Source organism: Lycium barbarum, chromosome 3, assembly GCF_019175385.1.
Source record: "Lycium barbarum isolate Lr01 chromosome 3, ASM1917538v2, whole genome shotgun sequence".
In the NCBI taxonomy this organism is placed as follows: domain Eukaryota; kingdom Viridiplantae; phylum Streptophyta; class Magnoliopsida; order Solanales; family Solanaceae; genus Lycium; species Lycium barbarum.
The window spans coordinates 144,439,090-144,461,021 of NC_083339.1; the positions used below are offsets into that span (position 1 = coordinate 144,439,090).

Sequence of the window (21,932 nt, forward strand, 5' to 3'; positions counted from 1 at the left end):
TTCTATCGAATCTTCAACACCTCATTATTCATCTTGATTCCGAAGCAATTGTTTCCACCCAAACTCATCTCAATAAGAATTCATATGGCTAAAATGTTACGTTAATACTCATTTAACACATTCACACCTAATCCAGATTTACGGAGTGTTACAACTCGACTCAAGTAAAATTGGCAATTGTATGCCCAATACTGAAAGAACAATGGATCATTTTTAGTTTGCCTTATTGCTTCTTTGGGCGTAATCACTAAAACTAGCATTAAATAAACTCGGGTCAGCCTTTTGTATATTTTGATGTGTTAATATTAGTGATTATCATTCATTAGCTGTTACAGTAGTTGTAGAGTGCACATAAATTACTAATTTTGGTCGGAGTTAAAGAGAACAGGAATTAAAGTGAATTGCGCATTAATTAACATTGTGCATAAGAAGAAGAAAAACATGGAGTGCACTCAGGGAAGAAGGGAATTGGGTTTAGTTCTGTGTGAAATATTGAATAATTAGAGAAAAATTGGAGCCATTAATTTCATTAAGTGACACGTGTCAGCAATCAAACGGGGGACCGGACACACTGGACCGATGAAGCACCGGAAGGGAGCCAAATCCGTTAGATGCTTTTGATTTGTGGGTAGGTGGGTTGGGTCTATGATATAAGTTTTTCTTTTAGTTTTGTTTTACATGTGAGATTCATGTTCATATGGCATAAAAGATTCATTTATGTCATGTCCATTTTTTGATGAAAAAGTTGACTGAGTGATTTTATAAGAGAAAAACTCTAAGTTGAGTGACTTTATTGATACAAAATTAAGTTCAATGACTTTGCTACATACTTCATAGTTGAGTGACCTTTTGAGATACTTACTCATAAGCAACACAATGGCACCAAATATTCTCCTGTACTATTAGAAATGATTTAAATATATCCCTCATTATACTTTCGGTCCAAGTTCCCCATTCATTGAATCATGGTTAATCGATATACTTTTTACCTTATTAAATTACTCAATTACGATAATTAATACTATTTAGTGTGAACATCCAAAGACACATGTAAGAAAATCTCAATTGAGTATAGAAATTATCCTCAAATATTCTGCAAGTATGCTATTCTAAATATTCTCGAATACTCCGCAAGTTATGCTATTCTAAATATCCTCGAATATTCCACAGGTTATGCCATTCAGAATAGACACTTTTACATTTAATCACACGTGTAAGAACATTCACGTTTTTTGTAGGTTACACTATTCATAAATAGGGCAGCTCAAGCCCTAATTATTATCAATTGAAGTGGAACTTTTATTTTTCGAATGAAATTGATCATCTTTGTGGATTTTAACTTCTTTCCTTTTGATGTGACGACCCAGAGTAAGAGCTGAAATATAGGGAGCAGCACGTTTAGCTAGCAATGTAGTACATTCCAGAGCTTTTAGAATTAGTTACGTATTTTAGCTCATTTCATTTCGACCCCTGTATTTCCTTTATTTTCTTTTTGCATTTTAGTCCCTTGTTCAGTTAGAAGGGGGTTATATGTAGCTCAATTGGCATTGAGCAAATCATCATTATGAAATATCAATCTTCTCTTTTCTTAGCTTAGTTTTCCTTAAATTTCCGCTTCTGTTAATCTCAGATTACATCACTTTTGTTCCTCGTTCATAAAAAAATTGATAGTCTTTGTGGATTTCATCGGTTGAAAATGGTTAAGAAGTACAAATAGTGACAAGATTTGCAGATTGAAATTTGATGATGAGGTTATAAAGGGAAGAAGTTCAAGTGAGGCGAAGTGGTATTTCAATAGCTTGTTCCTCATTCATGAGAAGTTGATCATCCACTCTTCAAATTTTGCATTTCTGTGTCACCTTTTTGTTCTTCTCGGTCATTTTCTTGCATGACCTCTTTTTGAGAAGCTTCAATAGCTTGTTCATCATTCATAAGAAATTGATCATCATCTTTGTGGATTTCAATTTCTTTCTATTGTTCTTAACTCATAAAAAATGATCATCCACAAATCTTTGTGGATTTCATTAGTTGAAATCTTTAGATGGTTTCATTCATCACCATCAAAAATTAGATCAAGCTCATTTAATATATATCGTTATATCATCATAATTATCCATCACTTTGCAATTAGCTAGCTAGAGGGTAAGAATTTAAGAATAAAAAATCAAACTTTTTCAACAAATAAAGGCTAATAAAATATTAATTTGAAAGTTTAGTGGTGTTTTTGCAAGGTTGTTCTTTTATACTCCCTCCAGATAAAAAAAAAAAAAATGTCCACTTAGCATTTTTTTAATCAAAAAGGGTGCTCACTTATCAAATTAAGAAATATATATATTTTTTTTTTAAATTTGCCCCTATTAAGCGTTACGTGATTAAATTTCAATACATATGTAATTATGGGCAGTATAGTCAATTATCTTTTTTTAACTAGAAATTAGCATTTTCTTAAGGGGTGTGCAAATGAATAAATAAACTTTTTTTTTTTACTCGAAAGGAGTAATTAATTTGGGCAATTTGCAGGATTGCCCTTCGTTGGAGGTGGTCTTTAATTTTTACCCCTCAAAATGGTGGTCTTTAAAATTTGCCCTTCAGGCAGAATTTACATAGGCAGATTTGTAAAAATTCTGCCTAGCGAAATTTTAGCTTGCGATTTTTTTTTTTTAGTTGAGCTGAGGTTCGAACCCACAACGTCAGGGCGTTAGGCGAAGGGCAATACTTAATGACCACCTATTTGAAGGACAAAAATTAAAAACCACCCCAAATTAAGGGCAATCCGCGCAAAAAAAAGATTATTAAAATAATCAAACCAAATGATTCAAAGACAAAAATGGAAGTAGTGGTTTTTCTATTTGTTTAAGCCAAACAATGGGCTGATTCAAAATCCATGTCCTTTTCTTTTCTTGAAATAAAACAAAACAAAACAAAAACCCTAGAAAATAACGCTCCCCTTTATTGCGGAAAAAAGGGGGAAAAATAAATAAAAAGAATTACATATAAAAAGGAAAAAACGTGGTTCAATCGAACTGTTCATCTACCTCGGCTAACACAAACCCTCACTGTCACAAATTACGAGAAAACATTGCTGTTTTGATTTTCAGGAATATTCCAACTTCATAGTATGCTTCAAGTGTTCCAAATTGCTCCAACGCCTTTGGTCTGATTAAACAGTACAGGTGCATATATTTTGACCTCTTATTGCCCTATTTACTGATAGTAGAGATAATTGGTAGTATATTTTATCCTACTGCAACTACATTGTACTTACTTTGGGTAACTTAGGAGAGGGCTCCATTTGCCCATTCTACTAGATTAGTAAAAGCTAAAAACATAGATTTATTTGTTACTGTCTCGTCTGAATTTATGTGATACTTTTCGCTTTTTGAGAGTCAATTTGACTAAATTTTGAAGCTAAATTGGATTAGATTAACTCAAAATTTTAAGATTAAAATTTATATATTTGAAAACTACATGAAAAATATTATAAGTTGTAACTTTTCTCATATCAATTTGGTGAAAAGATAATCTTAAAATATTGTTTAAAGTTCATGTAGTTTGAATCTCGGGAAGCGGAAAGTATCACAAAAACCGGGATAGAGGGAGTGTCAAAATTTGGCACTTGCTTAGAACTAAGAATTGGTTAAGCCACTAGGCGTTATCAATCTAAGGATTAGTATTAAATTGCATCAGGTGTTAAATCATACCTTGTGTATCTTGGATGGAATATATAAAAGGCATATGTATTTTTTAGAGATAGTTTCGGAGAACTCCTCTGAAGTTTTACACTATATCAAAATTTGGCACTTACTTCCCTTATTTTAATTTATTTGTAACAATTGCTTTAAACTATTAATCAACAAAATACCCATTGTGATCCCACAATTGCGGTATGGGGAGTGTGGGGTGTTCGCAGACTTTACCACTACCTTGTGTGAGGTGGATAGACTTATAAGCTATTTATCATTAATAAAAAATAATTTTAATCTTACCAATTTATCATTTATTTCACTCTTTTGATTAACTAAGCAAAATTACTTTAGAACAGAAAGAAAACGATTACCTTCCCTGTCGTTATCCTTCCTGTGCGAAGTTTTTACTCTCAACAACTTCGGACAACATCTTCATTCAAATCAATGTCATAATTCTAAATTTTATTATGCTTGTCAATTGTATGAGATTCATTGATATATTTAAATGTCTAAAGGCAAGTTAAACTACATAAAATTATCGATCAGTAGCTTGCTTTCTGTCTTTTCTAGTTTGAACTAAAGAAATTTGTTGATGTCATTTTAACTCTTTAGCATTAGTCAATGGCTGATGTTTGTTGCAAATTGCAACAGCTAGAAAAGTCTCAATTGATAAATGATAAGCCTTCAATTTATTGCTCTACAATCGGCGAATCCTATCACAATCCCATAATGGTACTCCCTCCATCCCAATTTATGTGGCCCCATTTGACTTGACACAAAGTTTAAGAAAGAAGGAAAGACTTTTGAAATTGTAGTCTAAAACAAACCTTGGACATTTGTGTGGCTATAAATCATTTCATTAAGGGTAAAAGAGGAATTTAAAGTCAAGCTGTTTGTAGTTATAGATAGGACAGAGGGATTACTATTCATTAAACTCTTCCATTAGTTTTAACTTTTTTGTGCATCAATCTATCCTCTCTCTGTCGCTTAATGTTGTTGATTTTTGTTTATTAGGCTCCGTGCTTGTCTTCTTTTACTTCTTGGTTCTGCTGCTTATTTTGATGGGTTCTGAGGTGGAGGTCATAAAGGAAAAACGTAGGAGTTGTATGCAATATGAAGGAGGGTGAATTTGAACAATTTCTCAACGGGAGCTAATTGAAGTTGATGAGAAAAAACTGCAGAGGAAAAATAACGATACGCTAGGTTTTAGTTTTCTTCTCTTCTAAAGAAATTCAATTATTAGTTAATTAAAAGAATACAGAAAAAGACAAATTGGTCATATTTTAATTATTTTGCATTAGCAATAATTAAGTTAGATAACCGTTAAAAAGAAGTCAAAAAGGGCGGTAAACGTAATATTGTAAACCACAAGGAAGGGTGGTGTTATAAACTCAATCTTGGAAGGAGGTCTATGAAATTATCCTTATTTTTTTTTGGAATAATCTAATTATAGGTCTCAAGTGAACACCATATAGGTCGGTTGTAAGGCAGCACAATATTATGTGATTGTAATGCATGCATTATGTGAATTTAGTGTTATTGATGATACAATTGCCGATATTACTTAAAGGAAATCTTGAAAGTAACAGCATAAATGAGATGTCAAAAAGGGAAGTAATTAGTTCAACAACTTCAATAAAGCTAATCAAGGTTAAAAAGTAGCAATAAATGTAACTAATTAGAGGTGTAAAATCATCTTATAAGGTTTTATTGAGCTAGAGTTCTAGAGATTTTTTCCTTGAATTACATTAGGACAGAATGTACGCATAAATGAAAAATAAAACTAGCTATTTGGCATGTTTAATTCTCATTCATAGTATAAAATTAACTTTATATATCTAAACAGATTAAAAGCACTGTTATTTTTCATTTGTCTTTAGAGACAGTTCGACATTCTTACTTTCCAATTGCAGTGAAATAAATAAGAAGACAGTTTTTGTTGGGATTTATGGTAATCTCGTAATAGATTCACATAATATGAAAACACCAAATAAACGTGACAATCAAACTCATAATATGAAAGCATTAAATGAATGGGACAATACACGTGACAAATGGACCTGCACACCCGCTATAAATTACACAGGTATTCCTCTCAAAATTGCTCAGGCTTATTCAGCCAAAACATCTTCTTATTTTCTTCATTATTTATTTGCTTTTGCAATGGAAAGAAGGACGGGCAACGGTAGGCAAAAGATTGAAATGAAGTTGATTGAGTCTGAGAAAGCACGCATTGTTTCTTTCTCGAAAAGGAAAAAGAACTTGTTCAAGAAAGCGAACGAGCTTTCAACTCGGACAGGTGCAAATGTTGGTGTTCTGCTCATTTCACCAAGTGGAAAACCATATTCCTATGCCTCCACAAGTATAGAAAACATAATTGAAAACTTTCTTGAATTGAAACTAAACGATCGGCAACGCGATCATGCTCATCAAGTTGAGTTACTCAATTTTGATTTAAATGTTGTACCCGAGCCAGATGAGGAGGAGAGTTCTTGAACTCATTAAGTCAGATTTTTCCTTTATGTCATCTTTAGTCTTTAATTATGCTTTATGTCGTCTAGATTGGTAAATCAATTAAACCTTTTATTGAACCAGTGAACAATGTAAAAGTGATGTATGAAAATACCCTCGTGCACTCAGCAGTGTTCTTTCTTGGTTCCATCTCCAACGAGGTTGGTGCATTTACATTTCACACCAAGGGCTAGCTTTTTGTGAGATGGTGGAATCTCTGTAATAAGAGTTTATCTAATATCTATTGATGGTTAGTATTATTTTTAGCAAAATAGAATGTGGAATAAGAATATGTGTATTAGAAATGTTGGTGTTAACTATTTAAAGACAAAAATGCTCCTTTAAAGTAAGTACGTCATGTATAACAATCTCTACATCATTATTAACCTGATAACAATCCCTTCATTATTAATTATCTCACAAACAATCCATGCAGTACAATCTCTCCATAACTAATATCTCTACTGTAGTGGAAGTTGTGGTTGCAGTAATGTATGACGCTACTGGTTAGCTAGGGGTGGCAAATTGGTAGTTTGGATTGAATTGGGCCGGTCAAATAAGGCTGAACCGGTAAGTGAGTCATTGTCCAACTCAACCCAAAAATTAGTTGGATTGAGATGGGTTGGGTCAAAATTGGCTAAACTTTGGGTCATAACGCAACCCCTCCAACTCTTACCAAGATCTAATATATATGTTTTCTTATAATTTTTATAATTACCAAGCAAAACTAATAATACTTCTTTCGTTCTTTATTATAGCTATACTATAACGTATCAAACAAAAAAAAGTTATTTTTTTAAATATTTGATAGTTTCTCATAGGTCAATTGATGCTACATACTTAAATCCAAATCAATCTCACTTTTAAATGGACTGAATTTGGGTAGGTCAAGATGGGCTGAGTAAATAAATATGTTGGTCATTAACTTACCCAAACTTGGACGGGTTGGGCAAATCATATTTTCATGGGATAGTTTTTTCACTCCTACCTGAAACATAAAGAGAAACCGTTCAATTGGATTAACATGAGCCGGGACTTCATCTTTGGTCTTTTGGTATGGTGGGGTATACTGGCGGACCTACATTGAGGTTACTGGGTGCTTGAGCAACTATTGTTATTTACCATACACTATATTTTTATGTTCAAAAGTAGTAATAATATACAAAAAATTTGATTCAGCACCCAACCTTAGAAAGTAGTTTTAGATTAAAGGCAGTTGAGCATCCCCAACTCAATAATCCTGTGTCCGCGGCTGGTGGAGTATTTCACATTTGCCAAACTAAATTTTTGTGGTTATATTTTGGTAGAACTGGATGTTATTTTTGGTTTTGGCAGGCTTAAGGAGCCTATAAAGATGTTGGTTTTTCTATGGTTTTATTTGGAAAAGGAAAATTATTTGTCTAGCTGGTTCTCTTGTATGTACCTCTATTTTTGCGGCCTTCAGTTTACCTAAAGACCTGCATATGGTCCTTTCTATTTGTGCATTACTTTGGTCTGGCTTTGGAATCTAGTTACTCATTTATCTAATGTGCTCTGTTACACTCATACAGTGCCAAGTGTCTATCAACTCAATCTTAATGATCAATAAGGAACCAAAAGTTAAAACAATACTTCAATCTACAGCTTTAACTAAATCCATACGCAACATACTAGCTTTGGATATCACTTATCAAGAAAAAGAAAAAATTTAGCTTTGGATATCTCAGTTCTCCTCTTTCAGATATTTGTATGATTTTGAGCCTACCACAATTTCAATCCTTATCTCTACGCTGATCTAGCTGTTGGAATTAAACAAATCTATTAAACTCTTCTTATTTAGGAAAGGTAACAGTGAAATTTATTAAACACTTTGTAGCTTCACATTAGTGTTATAGGGAATGTCACACTAAAGTGTTATAGAGGAAGCGGACTGCTTTGGCCTTTGCAGTTTGTAAAATTAGAAATGTTGGTCTAAACTTCATGGCTACTAATTAGTATTTGATATTTGTCACAGATGATTGTTATCGTTGTGGAGAAATGATCTTAGTGGAAAATTGTGTTATTATTTCTGAAGGCAACGAGGTCTCAGAGGCATCTAAAATGAGCAATTTAACTGGTGTAAAGACTGAAACCAATTTGCTAAATCAATCGGAAGTTGTTCTATGTCAAGATTTAAATGGAAGATTGAACGGGGATGGCTCTGCAGCTGTTTGTGATTATACTTGTCATAATGATGGACACTCTGGGGAGGTGTCACAACTTTCTGCAAGAGACTCAGACGGGATCTCCGGTTTGAACGCTGATCCAGCTGCTATAACTGTGAGGGAGCTGATATTAGTTTATTTTGTATATTCATTGATTTTGAAGGTGTGCATCTGATGATTGCTTACAGTAACTTTGTTGTCAACTTCAGAAAAGTGCTAAGCGCGAAAATGATATGACCTTGGAGGATATGTACAATGCTCGGTACAATTTTGAGGAGGAGGATGATGACAGTGACTGGGAACCATCAGAAAAGCAAATAGAAGTTCTGAAGTGGTTCTGTGTCAATTGTACAATGGTTAATGTCGAGGATGTTGGCAATTGTGAAGTAAGTTGTTTATCTTTTTGGCTATTCTCTTTGTGTTCGCCAGTCTCCTATTTTCTAATCTAAATAATTCTGAAGTTTTCACTTACTTTTGACATTCTATATTCCGTGGTTTATTTCTGGTATACTGCCTATGCAGATATGCGGAGAACATAGAGAATCTGGGATACTCAGGCATGGATTTTTTGCATCTCCATATCTGCCTGTAGAGGATGTCAACCAAGAGGAGTTGCCTGTAACTGAAAATTCTGAAGGTTGATAGTAATTTTTACTATAACAGGAGATAATATTTGGGCTTTTGATTGATTAAAAAATGACTTTCTCGTGCAATGAATTGTATCATGTATAATTGAAGTTTTATCCCATTATATGAAATATGCCCGTAGGAAAGGAATTGGCAACTGTTCTAGAATAGTCACAAGGAATCTAGCTGTGGATGACAATGAATCGATCATGTTAGCTGTGACATTAGTTTACTGGTGGAAAGAATAACGTTTGGAAGTTGAAATCCATTATGTATCTGCTATCTTATGGTTGAGCCCTCACCTTTTGTTTCGTCTCCTGCCCAATGCAGTACCCCTGTTTCTTGGTTCCATTTGATTTACCCTGTTTCCAGATATATTCATGGCAGCAAAAAAAGGTCAAAAATCTGGAAATGTAGAATAGAAGTCCAAAATGTAGCTTATATATTTATAACCTCCTATCCTGGAGTTTCGAAAGGCTAGAATAACGTAGTTGGTTCGCCCAAGTATATTTAAGTTTGGTATTCTCAATATATCTGATGACCCAGTAATTATGCTTGTTACACTAGCTTAGTGCTAATATTTATAAAAATTCTTATGTACCAATCAAAAACTTCCCCAGACCCACTTGTAGCACTATACTGGGTCTGTTGTTGTTATACCAATCAAATTTTTTTATATATTTGCTGACCTAAAGCAGATATGTATCTAACATTTGAAAAATATATAGTCATGTGGAAGCGAAAACCAAGGTCCATTGATAATGAATTAAGGAGAAGTGTGAACTGCGAAGGTAACAAGTAAAATTTTTAGCACATCTAGAAATCTATTAGAAAGTAGAAGTTCTGAATCAAATCTTTGGCCTTCGGGTGGTTGAATGACCTGAAGACTCGATTGCTGTCTCTTCGTGTTCAGTGGTAAACAGATGACATTTTATTTGTGATATTTGATCATTTTGATCTAGCAAATGTTATGAATTAGAAGTAATCCATGATCAGAGGGCTCTGAGTGAAGAGGAAATCCTAGCAAAAACTTCCTTACTGTTAGAATTTGAGGAAATTGCTAAATATGAAGAGGTGGAGAGGTAATTAGACACGACATGGCCTCGGTGGAAGACAAGATGCGAGTAGCGAGATTGAGATGGTTTGGGCATGTGAAGAGGAGAGACACAGATGCCCCAGTGCGGAGGTGTGAGAGGTTGGCCATGGATGGTTTCAGACGAGGTAGGGGTAGGCCGAAGAAGTATTGGGGAGAGGTAATTAGACACGACATGGCGCAGTTACAGCTTACTGAAGACATGACCTTAGATAGGAGGGTTTGGAGGACCCAGATTAGGGTAGAAGGCTAGTAGATAGTCTCGTTATCCTTTCTTATTAGTAGTCGCATTATCGCAGTATAATTTCTTGTGCTCTGATTTCTGTTATTATCTGTTATTTCCTGTGCTTTGATTATCTTATGTTATCTGTGTCGCTTGCGTTATTTCATTTCCATATCGCTTTGAATCTCTTAGCCTTATTTGACCTCTTTTTATGCTTTTTTATTGAGCCGAGGGTCTTTCGGAAATAGCCGTCCTACCTTGGTAAGAGTAAGGTCTGCGTACACTCTACCCTCCCCAGACCCCACGTTGTGGGATTTCACTGGGTTGTTGTTGTTGAAGAGGTGGCTTGGAGACAAAGATCAAGGGCTTTGTGGTTGAAGGAGGGGGACAAGAACACTAAGTTCTTTCATAATACTGCTAATTCCTAGAAGGTTTAGTAACACTGATGAGTTGAATGTTGATGGAGTGACTATCAAGAATCCTGAGGAGATTAAGAAGGAAATTGTCGACTTCTATCAGAATTTCTATACAGAAACTGAATCATGGAGACCAACTGGTGGTATTAGAGAAGGCCTCCGAATTTCAGAAGAAGACAATCAGATGCTACAAGGGGAGTTTGAAAATCAGGAAATATGGAATTGTGTTAAGTTATGTGCTGGAGACAAAGCTCCTGGACCTGATGGATATAACATGGCCTTTTTTATTCATTGCTGGGAAGTGGTAGGGGAGGAGGTGATTGTTGCAGTCAAGAATTTCCATGACAGGTGTTTCTTTGAGAAAAGTTTCAATGCCACATATGTGGCTTTGATCCCAAAGAAGGTGGGAGCCAGAGAATTGACAGATTTCAGACCTATTAGCCTCATAAGTAGCATTTACAAAATCATTTCCAAAGTGCTGACTGAAAGACATAAGAAGGTCATGCACAAATTAGTGGATAATCATCAAATGGCTTTCATCAAAGGTAGACAGATTATGGATGCTATCCCTATAGCAAATGAATGTGTGGATTCAAGAGTGAAGAGCAGTGTTCCAGGTGTCCTACGTAAATTGGATATTCAGAAAGCATATGACCATCTCAACTGGAATTTCCTTCTGAAAACACTGGCTAAAAGAGGTTTTGGGGCAAGATGGATCAGGTGGATAAAATTTTGCATCAGTTCAGTGAAATTTTCTATCCTCATCAATGGTTCTCCCACAGGTTTCTTCTCTTCTCAGAGAGGTTTAAGACAGGGTGATCCTTTGTCTCGTTTCCTGTTTATTATTGCTATGGAAGGCTTAAATGACATGCTAAGAACTGCTCAAGTTAATTTGTGGATTAAGGGTTTCAAAGTCTCAAACAGAGTGGGACAGATATGGAGATCACACATCTTCAATATGCTGATGACACACTGATTATTTGTGATGCTGATAGGGAGCAACTAAAGATACTGAGAGTGATCTTTATCCTGTTTGAAGCAGTCTCAGGTTTACACATTAACTGGAACAAAAGTTTCTTATGTCCTGTTAATGAGGTAACCAATCTCTCCTCTTTGATTGAGATTTTGGGGGGAAGAACTGAGAATTGCCAACAGTCTATTTAGGCGTGCCCCTTGGAGCTAAAAGTAGATCCATAGGTATTTGGAATGGGGTGGTGGAAAAATGCGAAAAAGAGAGGGAGACTAACACTGATCAATAGTGTTCGTGATGCTATGCCTACATACATGATGTCCCTTTTTCCCATTCCTAAGAGTGTTATTGAGAGGTTGGATGTCTTGAGAAGGAACTTCCTTTGGCAGGGGAACAGTGACACTAGGAAGTTTCATTTGGTTAAATGGGAGGCAATAATAGGGAGTAAAAAGGAAGGAGGATTGGGGGTTAGGAATCTAAAAGCACAGAACCAAAGCCTCATAATGAAATGGCTTTGGAGATATGCCTCCAATGAACAATCCTTGTGGAAAGAGGTGATAAATTTGAAATATGAAAGGGAAAACAACTGGACAACTAGGGTTGTGACAAGTACTTATGGAGTTAGTCTTTGGAGAGCAATCAGGAATCTTTGGCCTAAACTCAAGGAAAATTGCAGTTTAAAGATTGGAAATGGCATGAAGATATCCTTTTGGGAAGACAATTGGATAGGACAAGGTACCTTAAAATTTTTATTCCCAGATATTTACATTCTCAATCAGCAACAAAATGCTACAGTGGAAGAGGTATGGTCAAATCAGGGGTGGAATTTGAGTTTTAGATGACTCCTAAATGACTGGGAGATCCAGAGTTTAGCAGATTTCTGCAAGACCTTGGAGCTATATAAAGGTCCTGCAGATGTTGAAGATTGCCTATTCTGGCAGAATCACAACCAAGGCAAGTTTTCAATTAGGGAGGCCTGTAAGATGCTCAATATATTCAGGTACCAGATTGATCACTGGCCCTGGAAACTGATATGGAAGACAAAAATCCCTTACAAAGTGTCATGCTTTGTCTGGTTGCTAGCTAAGCAGGCAGTTCTGACCCAGGAGAATCTCATGAAAAGGGGTATCCACCTTTGTCCTAGATGCTTCTTTTGTGAAGAGGAGGCAGAAAATGTTTGGCACCTCTTCATTCACTGCAGGGTTACTTGCCAATTATGGAGATTATTTATCAATATGAAAGGGCTATCTTGGATTATGCCAGGGAGAATTGTCCAAGTTCTAGAGTTGTGGAATAGCTATGGCAGTTTCTCTAGCCACAAAGAGAGATGGAGAATTATACCAGCTTGCATCGGGTGGACTAGTTGGAAAGAAAGGAATCTCAGGTGTTTTGAAAACAAATATAATTCTATTCAGAAGATGAAGATAAACTGCTTAGCTTTATTCTATTTTTGGTGTAAACAGGAGTATATGGAAGATCTAGAATCATTCTTAGATGCCTTAGGTTCTATATAAGTTTTTGTTATCGGATTGAAGATCTTCTTCATACTCTTTGTAACTAGGGAGTTCTGTCAGTTTTTGTGACAGATCTGTTTTTGGATATAAATACAAGTGTTACCTTATCAAAACAAAAAACAAAAAAATGTTCGGTGGATGAACTGTCAGAGGTGATTTAATTGGATTGGTAGCTACTGCCTTTTTCATAATGCTTTTTATCGTATTTATCCTATGGTAGCTACTGCCTTTTTTTTCCAGCATGCTTTATCATGGCATTTTCGCTCTCGTTATCTTCATTTTCATACTGCTTTGATTTGCTTGTCTTTATCTAACCTTTTTGTCAAACTTTCTCTTGAGTCGAGGGTCTTTCGGAAACAGCCTCTCTACCTTCTAAGATAGAGGTACGGTCTGGGTACACTTTACCCTCCCCAGACCCCACATTGTGGGATTTCACTGGGTATGTTGTTGTAAAGTAAGGTCCCTAGGAATGTGAGCAGACATACCACTTCTAATTGTCTCTGACTTGTAAAACTCATTCTTGTTTCTTTTCCAATGGTGCACGTATCTCTTATTACCAGTTTGTACTATGTTTCTTTGTGTATTGCACGATATGGTTTACGCTCTTTCTCTTCTCATTTGTTTTGGCATAACTAGTATATTGATTCTTCTTCTGCTGTAGATTTGTGCAAGCAAAGTTCTTTATCATCCTCCACTGCTGTAGGGTTCGATGAGAGGATGTTGCTTCATGCAGAAGTATGGTGCTTCTTCAATTTATGATCTTCTGGGTTAATCTTTTATTGATTGTCCTTATGCCTTTTCTAGTCCTAGAGATGAGTTAAAGAGAAAAAGGATTGGATTATTGTTTTTGCATTTTGTTTTGGATATTAGTTATTGAATACCAGTTTCCTGTTATTGATAAAGGTTTAATTTATGGGTTATTTTTTTATTGAAAAGGTTGTAATGAAGTCTCATCCACATCCTGAGAGACCAGACCGCCTTCGAGCCATTGCAGCTAGCCTTGCTACAGAAGGTTTCTTCAGTTCTCTTTATCTCCAGGCCTTAGACAACATTACTGTGGTATAGCCTAGTATTGTCATATGGGCATCCACACTTTATGTGAAGTTGTAGAAATTTTAAGTGTTTTATACTGTCTAAAATCTATGATATCAGTTCGTTGAAAAATGATTTGTCTAGTCTTTTGTCGTTTCTTGACATGTAAGGTATATTCCCCGGGAAGTGCTATCCCATTCCTGCCAGAGAAATTACAAGGGAAGAACTCCAGATGGTGAGATGCTCTTAAATTCTAGTTGTTTAGTGGATAATTAGGTCTGCTCTGTGCTGTATACAGCATTACTTGAAATTCTGTACTATTGTGCCCTCTGAGACCAGTAGGTATTGCAGTCAGTGTAGATGCTAGACTTTTGCTCGCATATTTTATCAAAATTTCTAGATGCTTCTATTTTAAGGTGACTAGCTTATTATCTTTTTCAATTTAAAAGGTTGGTTAAGTGCCCCATCTTACCTTTAAGTGAAGAAAAGCCAAGACATGCATTTCTGAGCAGTAAAAAAAATTAAAAAAAAAAAGCCTAGACATTCATGGTAAAATTATGGCTTATTTGATCATTAGGGACTCCTAAAACACAAGTTTTCTTCGACGGTGAGACCCAACTATATTTAGTAGTATTATATACGAAAAACAGAGGAGGTTATATCCTTTACTTCTAGAAAAAAAATTAGATTTCTCATGTCTTAATTATTATATTTGGGTCTTTTAGGTCCACTCCGTGGAGAATATTGAAGCCGTTGATATCACTAGGCGTATGCTTGCCAGGTTTGAGAATATTGATTATTTACTTCACTTTTTTTATTTTTTTGATCAGGTATCATTTGCTTTTCATTCTTATTGGTTTTTGTTTAAAGGTAATTATTGTACTGGAAGTAGTCGAAGTACCCTCATGTAATAGACAAGCATATAAGTTCAGTATTTATCTTGATCAAGAGCTTTTTAACATGGCAGTTATTTTACACCTGATACATATGCAAATGAACATTCAGCATGTGCTGCAAGGCTTGCAGCAGGTTTATGTGCTGACCTTGCTTCAGCAATTTACTCTGGACGTGTCAAAAATGGTTTTGCTCTGGTAATAATTTGCATTTAAATCTCCATATAAGAAGGAAAACCACCCTGATATTTTCTTTGTAACAAATGAGTCAGGTTCGTCCTCCTGGACACCATGCTGGTGTGAAACAGGCCATGGGCTTCTGCCTCCACAACAATGCAGCAATTGCTGCATCAGCAGCTGAGGCTGCTGGTGCGAAGAAAGTGTTAATAGTCGATTGGGTAATCACCAGTGCTATATGTTTCCTCGATTGCATGAGCTTGCTGTTATCATGGGATATTCTCTTTTTTTTTTATTTTTTTGAGAATGGTAACAGGATATGATGGGATATTTAACAGATGTATTACACAAGAAATGCAAAAGTTGTGAACTAATTAGTAATTCCCGTTCTCATGTCTTGCAGGATGTTCATCATGGGAATGGCACACAGGAAATATTTGAGAGAAGCAAATCGGTAAGCAATGAATTGCTAAACTGAGTGTTTCATTATGATCAATCATTGTGCAGAACACTGAAATGGATCTTCGTATTGTAAGGGAACTCCTGGTTTTGCGTTTTGGCCCGTGTCATGTTTATTTCAGATTTAGGATATGTTTATGTTGCAGTATTTAGCCTTAGAGTTAAACAAACTCTACTGGAGATCCTCTTTTTTTCCTTTGATGCCGTCACTGTCCCAGTTTATGTACATATTTTATAAGAAAAATAGATTAAGAATTTTATATCTTTATATTTTTAATGAGAGCAGTAATCAGAGTACTATTGGAAATCCTGTAAAGTTAAATTATACGTAGAACATCTATATCATGGTCTATATTAGAATTATAAGAATTAGTATGAATTTACTTGGGAAAGTTGTATTTCCAAACATTTTGAGACATCCTAAAATGAGATTGTTTATCACACTACTTGCAAATTTGTTATTTATTTGGGAGAAATTGTTTACAACTGAACGCTGTGGTTCTATTACGGAGCAGGTTTTGTATATATCATTGCACAGACATGAGGATGGACGATTCTATCCTGGTACAGGAGCTGCTGATGAGGTACTCATTTATCATCTATATAACCCTTAATAGTGGTTTGGTAGGCTGAGATTTGATTCATTTTTGGCTCTTTCTGTTAAGGCCACCCATAAATCACGATTGTCTTGTGTTTCGTTTTGAAGTCAAAATTCATTGGAGATGCATTTAGATATCATAGTTTGTATTCCTTTTTCACAGGTCGGTTCTATGGGTGCAGAAGGATACTGTGTGAATATTCCTTGGAGTCGTGGAGGAGTGGGTGACAAGGATTACATTTTTGCATTTGAGCAAGTCGTGCTTCCTATAGGTAGGTATTTTATTTCTCTATGAAGGAACAAAGCTTACTAAAACGAAACTATGAAATAAACTAGTGGAAACAAAGTGAGCATACTTGGAAGCGGTGATTAAGTGAAGTGTTGTGCTCCCAAACAAATAAACTAGCTAGCCCCTGATTGCAGAGGAATTTGGTCATGCTGTTTTCCCTTTTCTATAGTTTACGACTGGGATGCCAAAAGCGAAGTCCTTACTTGCAGAAAAAGGACTCCATGAAAAACCAATGAATTTGTTCAGGACGTCTTTAGTTTACTTTTGTTTTAAAATAAAAAAATTGGTACTTATTGATAAAAGGAACCCCCTTGCACATTTTTCATTACACTTGGGTACTGATGTAATATGTGCCTTGTGAGCTCGTCTCAACGTATTTTATGTTGTGACGTTTCATCGCGAATTTACTAGGTTTATATTGGTTGTCAACATACTGCAACCTTCCGCTTTTAGTTGGGTTTGGGACCGGAAATGTGAGCAAGCTCACTCAGGCAGGAGGATGAATAAAATAAATTCTGTGACGAATGTTACATGAAAATGACACCACTATGCATTTTCTCACCTAATATGGAAAGAGAGAAACATAAAAACATTTGAAGGTTTGGAAGGACGAAATCCCCAGACCCCACTTGTGGGATTACACTGGGTATGTTATTGCTGTTGGAAGGACTAAATCATGTGATGCAGAACTCGCTTTTATTTCACTGATACTTTGGTGTAGAGAGGAAATACCATGTTGCATTGGTGGTTAGATTTTGGTGCTTAGTAATATACTTGTTGTATTGCACCTTTCTATTTCAAGTACATCTTGGTTTATATCAGTAAAATTATTTATCAAATTCTTGACCTTCTGTTTTGTTCATCAAATTCTTTTGTTATATTGTTCAACTGCGCTATGCATTATGCATGTAAAAAAAAAATTAGTGGTTGATTATTCTTAGCTCACCTTGATTGTTTGTGTTTATGAACTTATTTAGTTCTCTTTACAAAGAAGGAAAAAAACACAAAAAAAGAAGTGAACTCATCAACTTCTCTGTTTCCACCTTTGTGCAGCTTTGGACTTCAATCCAGACTTTATTATCATTTCAGCAGGATTTGATGCTGCTAGGGGTGATCCCCTTGGATGCTGTGATGTAAGGATTTCTTTATTATCAACTAGTTTAATGATGTACTTGTTTCTTTCTCTTGTATGTTGCCTGTGCTACTTTGTGTTACGTTTGGGGTCATCTTTGCAGGTAACTCCTGCTGGTTATGCATCAATGACTCAAATGTTGAGTGCATTGTCAGGTGGAAAATTGCTTGTTATTCTTGAGGGCGGGTCTGTGTCTTCTCTTTGCTCCTTTGTCTTGGCCATTAAATCACAACGAACTGGAGGTTTATATGTTTGCTTGTGTTTGAATGGCTATGTTTTGCAGCTACAATCTTCGTTCAATCTCATCATCAGCTACAGCAGTGATTAAGGTAAAACTTACCTCAATTACACAGAGGGAGTGGATGGTTGAGTAGGAAGAACTGATGAAAAGGGCATAAAGAACTAAAAAGAAGAACTTTCTGTGTCTCCTGTGTTCAAATTACAAAAAGGAAAAAGAACTTGCAGTGTCAGGAGTGTATTTTTAACAATTATGAGTATGGACAAATACGCAGGAGATTTTGGATTCAAGTACAAAAAGCCAAGACAGAATTATTTCCCCTCTGGTCCTACCTCACTTCTATCATGATTATCACTACTAAGTCTAGTGTGATGAATACTGTTACAAGTCTCAAAAAAAAAAAAAAAAGTCTAGTGTGATGAATCTTTCAACTGCTGACACTTATGCATGCATATTGCAATGGGTAGGCTTCTAGGTCAGACTAGGCGGCTTGATATTGTTGGTCTTCTTTTTAAGTTGCTTTGACCTATTTCTTGTTTCGTTTTCTCTAACAAATTGCTCTCTGCATCAAACACATTTGAAATCCTGGTTGAATAATGTAAGATTTACTTTCTTAGTTCTCAGTAGTCTTTTTGCTGTATGTATTTACACCTTCTTGGTGCAATTAATGAAATTTCACTTGTCAAAAAGAAAAGTTTACTTGTTCCTCTACCAAATGGGATTATCCACCCAGTTTCTTTTTCCAGTAAATAAACCTATAAGTTCTTAGTTTTTTTGGTAAAGAATAAACCTATAAGTTATTAATACGACCAGAACAATCAGTTCTTTGGATACTGTTAATGTTTCATAACTAGGAAATACGTCTCTTCGTGAAGTAAGCTTTTGTGGTATCAATTTTACGGAAATTTAGATTACATCTTTTTTTTTTTTGTAATGTTGCTTCTGACTAGAGTATTCAAGATCCTGAACATGGGTGATGCTGCATTCTTAGTATCAATGGTGGTGACATGGAAACTGTAGAACATTTTTGTTCTATAGTTTTATCCTTCAAACTGCTGGGTGTGCAGAAGTTTGATTGTTTTTTCTGATGTTGTCCTTTCTTTTCTAGGTATTGCTTGGTGAAAGTCCTGTGATTGACCTAGACAATAATGTACCTACCAAAGCTGGATTGCGAAGTGTTTTGGATGTTCTAAAGATTCAGATGAACTTCTGGCCTACGCTGGAGACAAACTTCACCAAATTGTATTCGAAATGGGGATCCTATGCTTTACAGGACACAAGTGAGTTTCTTGAATTTTCTTTGGAGGTCCCTATTTTATCTTCTGATTCTAGTTTGGACGATATTGCTTTATTCTCTCTTTTAACCTGTGGAGTTTCTCAAGTTGGTCCTTTCAATTCATGTCAACTATACAACTACTTTATAAATGTGCAACTAGTCAAAAGTTTCAGCTAAGTTTTGAGAAATATACAATGATTCTAAGAATCAGAAGCTGCACCATGACAATAGTGTACAAGAGGGTTTCATTTCAGCTTCACTGAAGTGGGGGCAAAAATCACCAGACTGTGAAGTTGACACCTAACTTCAAAAACTTTTTGAACATTGGGGATGATGAAAGATCCAAATCAACCCCAAATTGAGTTCCTTGGCACTTGGCAATAAAAAGATGATTCAGTGCTAGCTTCAGCTCTCTTACCTTTTGCAAGTTAGCTGATAAATTTTTAATGCTTGGATAATATATCTGTAGAATATTGATGCTCTACTGTTTATCTGTAGAATAAACAGTTAGCTTTTTATAAAGAAACCTTTATATGCTTTATTCTGCAATGATGTTGTTGAGGATTGGACTTCTGGTGTGTTGAACTATATCCTTGCTGGCACTGAATGCAGGAAAACAGAGTAAAAAAAGACGCAGGACTGGTGTACCAATATGGTGGAGATGGGGGCGAAAGAGTTTGTTATATCACGTACTGTCCAAGCAATTGCGTGCAAGATCCTGTTGTAATTACTCTTGTAGATGTTGATTCGTAAAATTCAGGCATTATGTCCAGACCATGCTCCTGTTTTGTTAACTGGCCTTACTGTTTCTTGTTCTTGTTTTGTTTAGTCATTGTACCTCGATCTAATCATTCCCTGGACGTACTCGGATAGTAGTTGCATTTTGCAGTGTTCTTATCTTAATATTGTCTAATTTTCTAATTCACCAACGTGAGTATGAGTGATTATTGGTTTAACAGAACCTGCAGCTATCAAACAAAGGAGTTGAAAAATGGGGAACTTGCCTTATCGATTCAAGGGTACTGCCGTTGCCATTTGGGAATTGAAATGCAGAAATAAAATACAATGTTATGAAAAATAAGTGTGGATGTCCACCACTCTAGAAATAAATTCTCACTTCCTCCATGATCTCAAATATAATGGTTCTTCCATTATCTTCCACCATCTTAATGGTTCTTTCATTATCTCATATATTGAATGACGTGTTTATTGTTACACTTTTGTATGCCTATATGTAGCACTATAAATAGAGGCATAAGTTTTCATATTGTATACACTTGAACACATTTGGATGAATAAGAAAGCTCTCATCTCTTGTCTCGCTTTATCTCTTTATTGTTCTTGCTTCATCTTTTGATATATTGTACTAACTCTTTTAGAATGATTTTACAACACGTTATCAGCACGAGTCTCTAACCTGTTAAGTTATGTAAAACAGTTTTATGACAATTATCAACCACAACTTGACAAGTTATCAGGCTATGTAATAGGTTGATTATTTATTAAATGTTTGGTTGTTTCCATTTCCCTGCCTGCTTGGCCCTTTGTCAACATTTTCACATTGAAAGATTTAGGATTTTTAAGTGGCAGTAGATTATATAATCTACGGAAAGAATTCTTTATCAATTATATATGTTTATTGATTTGTTGTCAATTACAAAGCTGATATTTTATTTAGTATACCTGGTAATATAAATATTAGTCTACTTATGAGTAAAAAAATTTTGTTGATAAATTTTCTCTCTATTTCGTTGATATAATTGAGACTGCTTATATAATATATGAGTAATAAGTATTTCTAATAATTGAGAGTGCATGAGTTACAATATTGATATCCAAAAGGATGCTATAACATCAAGATGATGAATAAATGCCAAATTAAGAGGTATGTTAATATCCACTATCTTCAATTAAATGTCTTTTACGTGTTAGTTTTCCAATCCAGAAAAATAAAGGCTAGTACTGACACCTTTTGATGTTTAATTTATTAATCTTGAAGTTTTATATTTTAATACAATTTGTGAACTTATGCGCATGACAATCTGTATAGATCTTTGTGTCTGGATAATCTTTCCTTCCGAAGAAATTATTGGTTAGTCTTCAAATAGTCAATTAGGATGTGTTAAATATTTTGTTCATTCAGTACAAATGTAAATGGTTATATATTTTATAATCTTTGTTTATGTTTATAATCATAAAGTGGTAATATTTTTAAAAGGTTCGAGATTGATCTCACTGTACTTTGGCCTAGTATGTCATTGGTTGAGGGTAAGACGGTGGATTCAAGTCCTACCGCACCATGAGGATAAGACATCGGGTTAAAGTCTCGGTGCACCATGATTATAAGATGTTTGGTTTGAGTCCGATCGATTTATGGCCTAACACGCCTTTATATGGATAAGACATTGGGTTTGAGTCCCGATGCACAATATTAATGATTTAGATGACTAAGGCAAAATAATATGTATTTGATGAAAAAAATCATAAAGGCCGTTCCACTAAGGGGAATGTGGTAGCAGTGCATAATAAGTCTAAAAGAAGACAAATGATTAAATATGTGAATGAATGTGGGCGTGCCAATGGACGGAAATAATAATAACCATCATTGTGATGAT

The 21,932-nt window shown here is 35.2% G+C and overlaps 1 protein-coding gene across 2 annotated transcripts; it reads left to right on the top strand.

Annotated features, from left to right (window-relative positions):
• Positions 1 to 1,210: 1,210 nt before the first annotated feature.
• Positions 1,211 to 20,242, top strand: LOC132633298 (histone deacetylase 15). 2 transcript variants are annotated; one of them, XM_060349607.1, is made up of 19 exons: positions 1,211 to 1,786; positions 3,099 to 3,173; positions 8,191 to 8,495; positions 8,590 to 8,766; positions 8,903 to 9,017; positions 13,885 to 13,958; positions 14,160 to 14,235; positions 14,426 to 14,490; positions 14,981 to 15,036; positions 15,223 to 15,346; positions 15,421 to 15,546; positions 15,729 to 15,779; positions 16,300 to 16,368; positions 16,546 to 16,654; positions 17,725 to 17,804; positions 17,907 to 17,989; positions 18,087 to 18,132; positions 19,150 to 19,321; positions 19,930 to 20,242. In XM_060349607.1, exons 3-19 carry the CDS (start codon positions 8,214 to 8,216, stop codon positions 20,061 to 20,063), a joined length of 1,839 nt encoding a protein of 612 aa, XP_060205590.1. In that variant the 5' UTR covers positions 1,211 to 1,786; positions 3,099 to 3,173; positions 8,191 to 8,213; the 3' UTR covers positions 20,064 to 20,242. The 2 variants fall into 2 exon arrangements, with proteins under 2 accessions (XP_060205590.1, XP_060205589.1); XM_060349606.1 differs by having other exon boundaries at positions 1,211 to 3,173.
• Positions 20,243 to 21,932: the final 1,690 nt, after the last annotated feature.

What these genes read in the sequence shown, in the direction of transcription:
- LOC132633298 (XM_060349606.1), top strand. Translation starts at nt 8,214, where the DNA reads ATGATCTTAGTGGAAAATTGTGTTATTATTTCTGAAGGCAACGAGGTC. An exon ending in TATTTGAGAGAAGCAAATCG is followed by an intron (nt 15,780 to 16,299) that starts GTAAGCAATGAA and finishes ATTACGGAGCAG; the next exon opens with GTTTTGTATATATCATTGCA. An exon ending in ATCCCCTTGGATGCTGTGAT is followed by an intron (nt 17,805 to 17,906) that starts GTAAGGATTTCT and finishes TCATCTTTGCAG; the next exon opens with GTAACTCCTGCTGGTTATGC.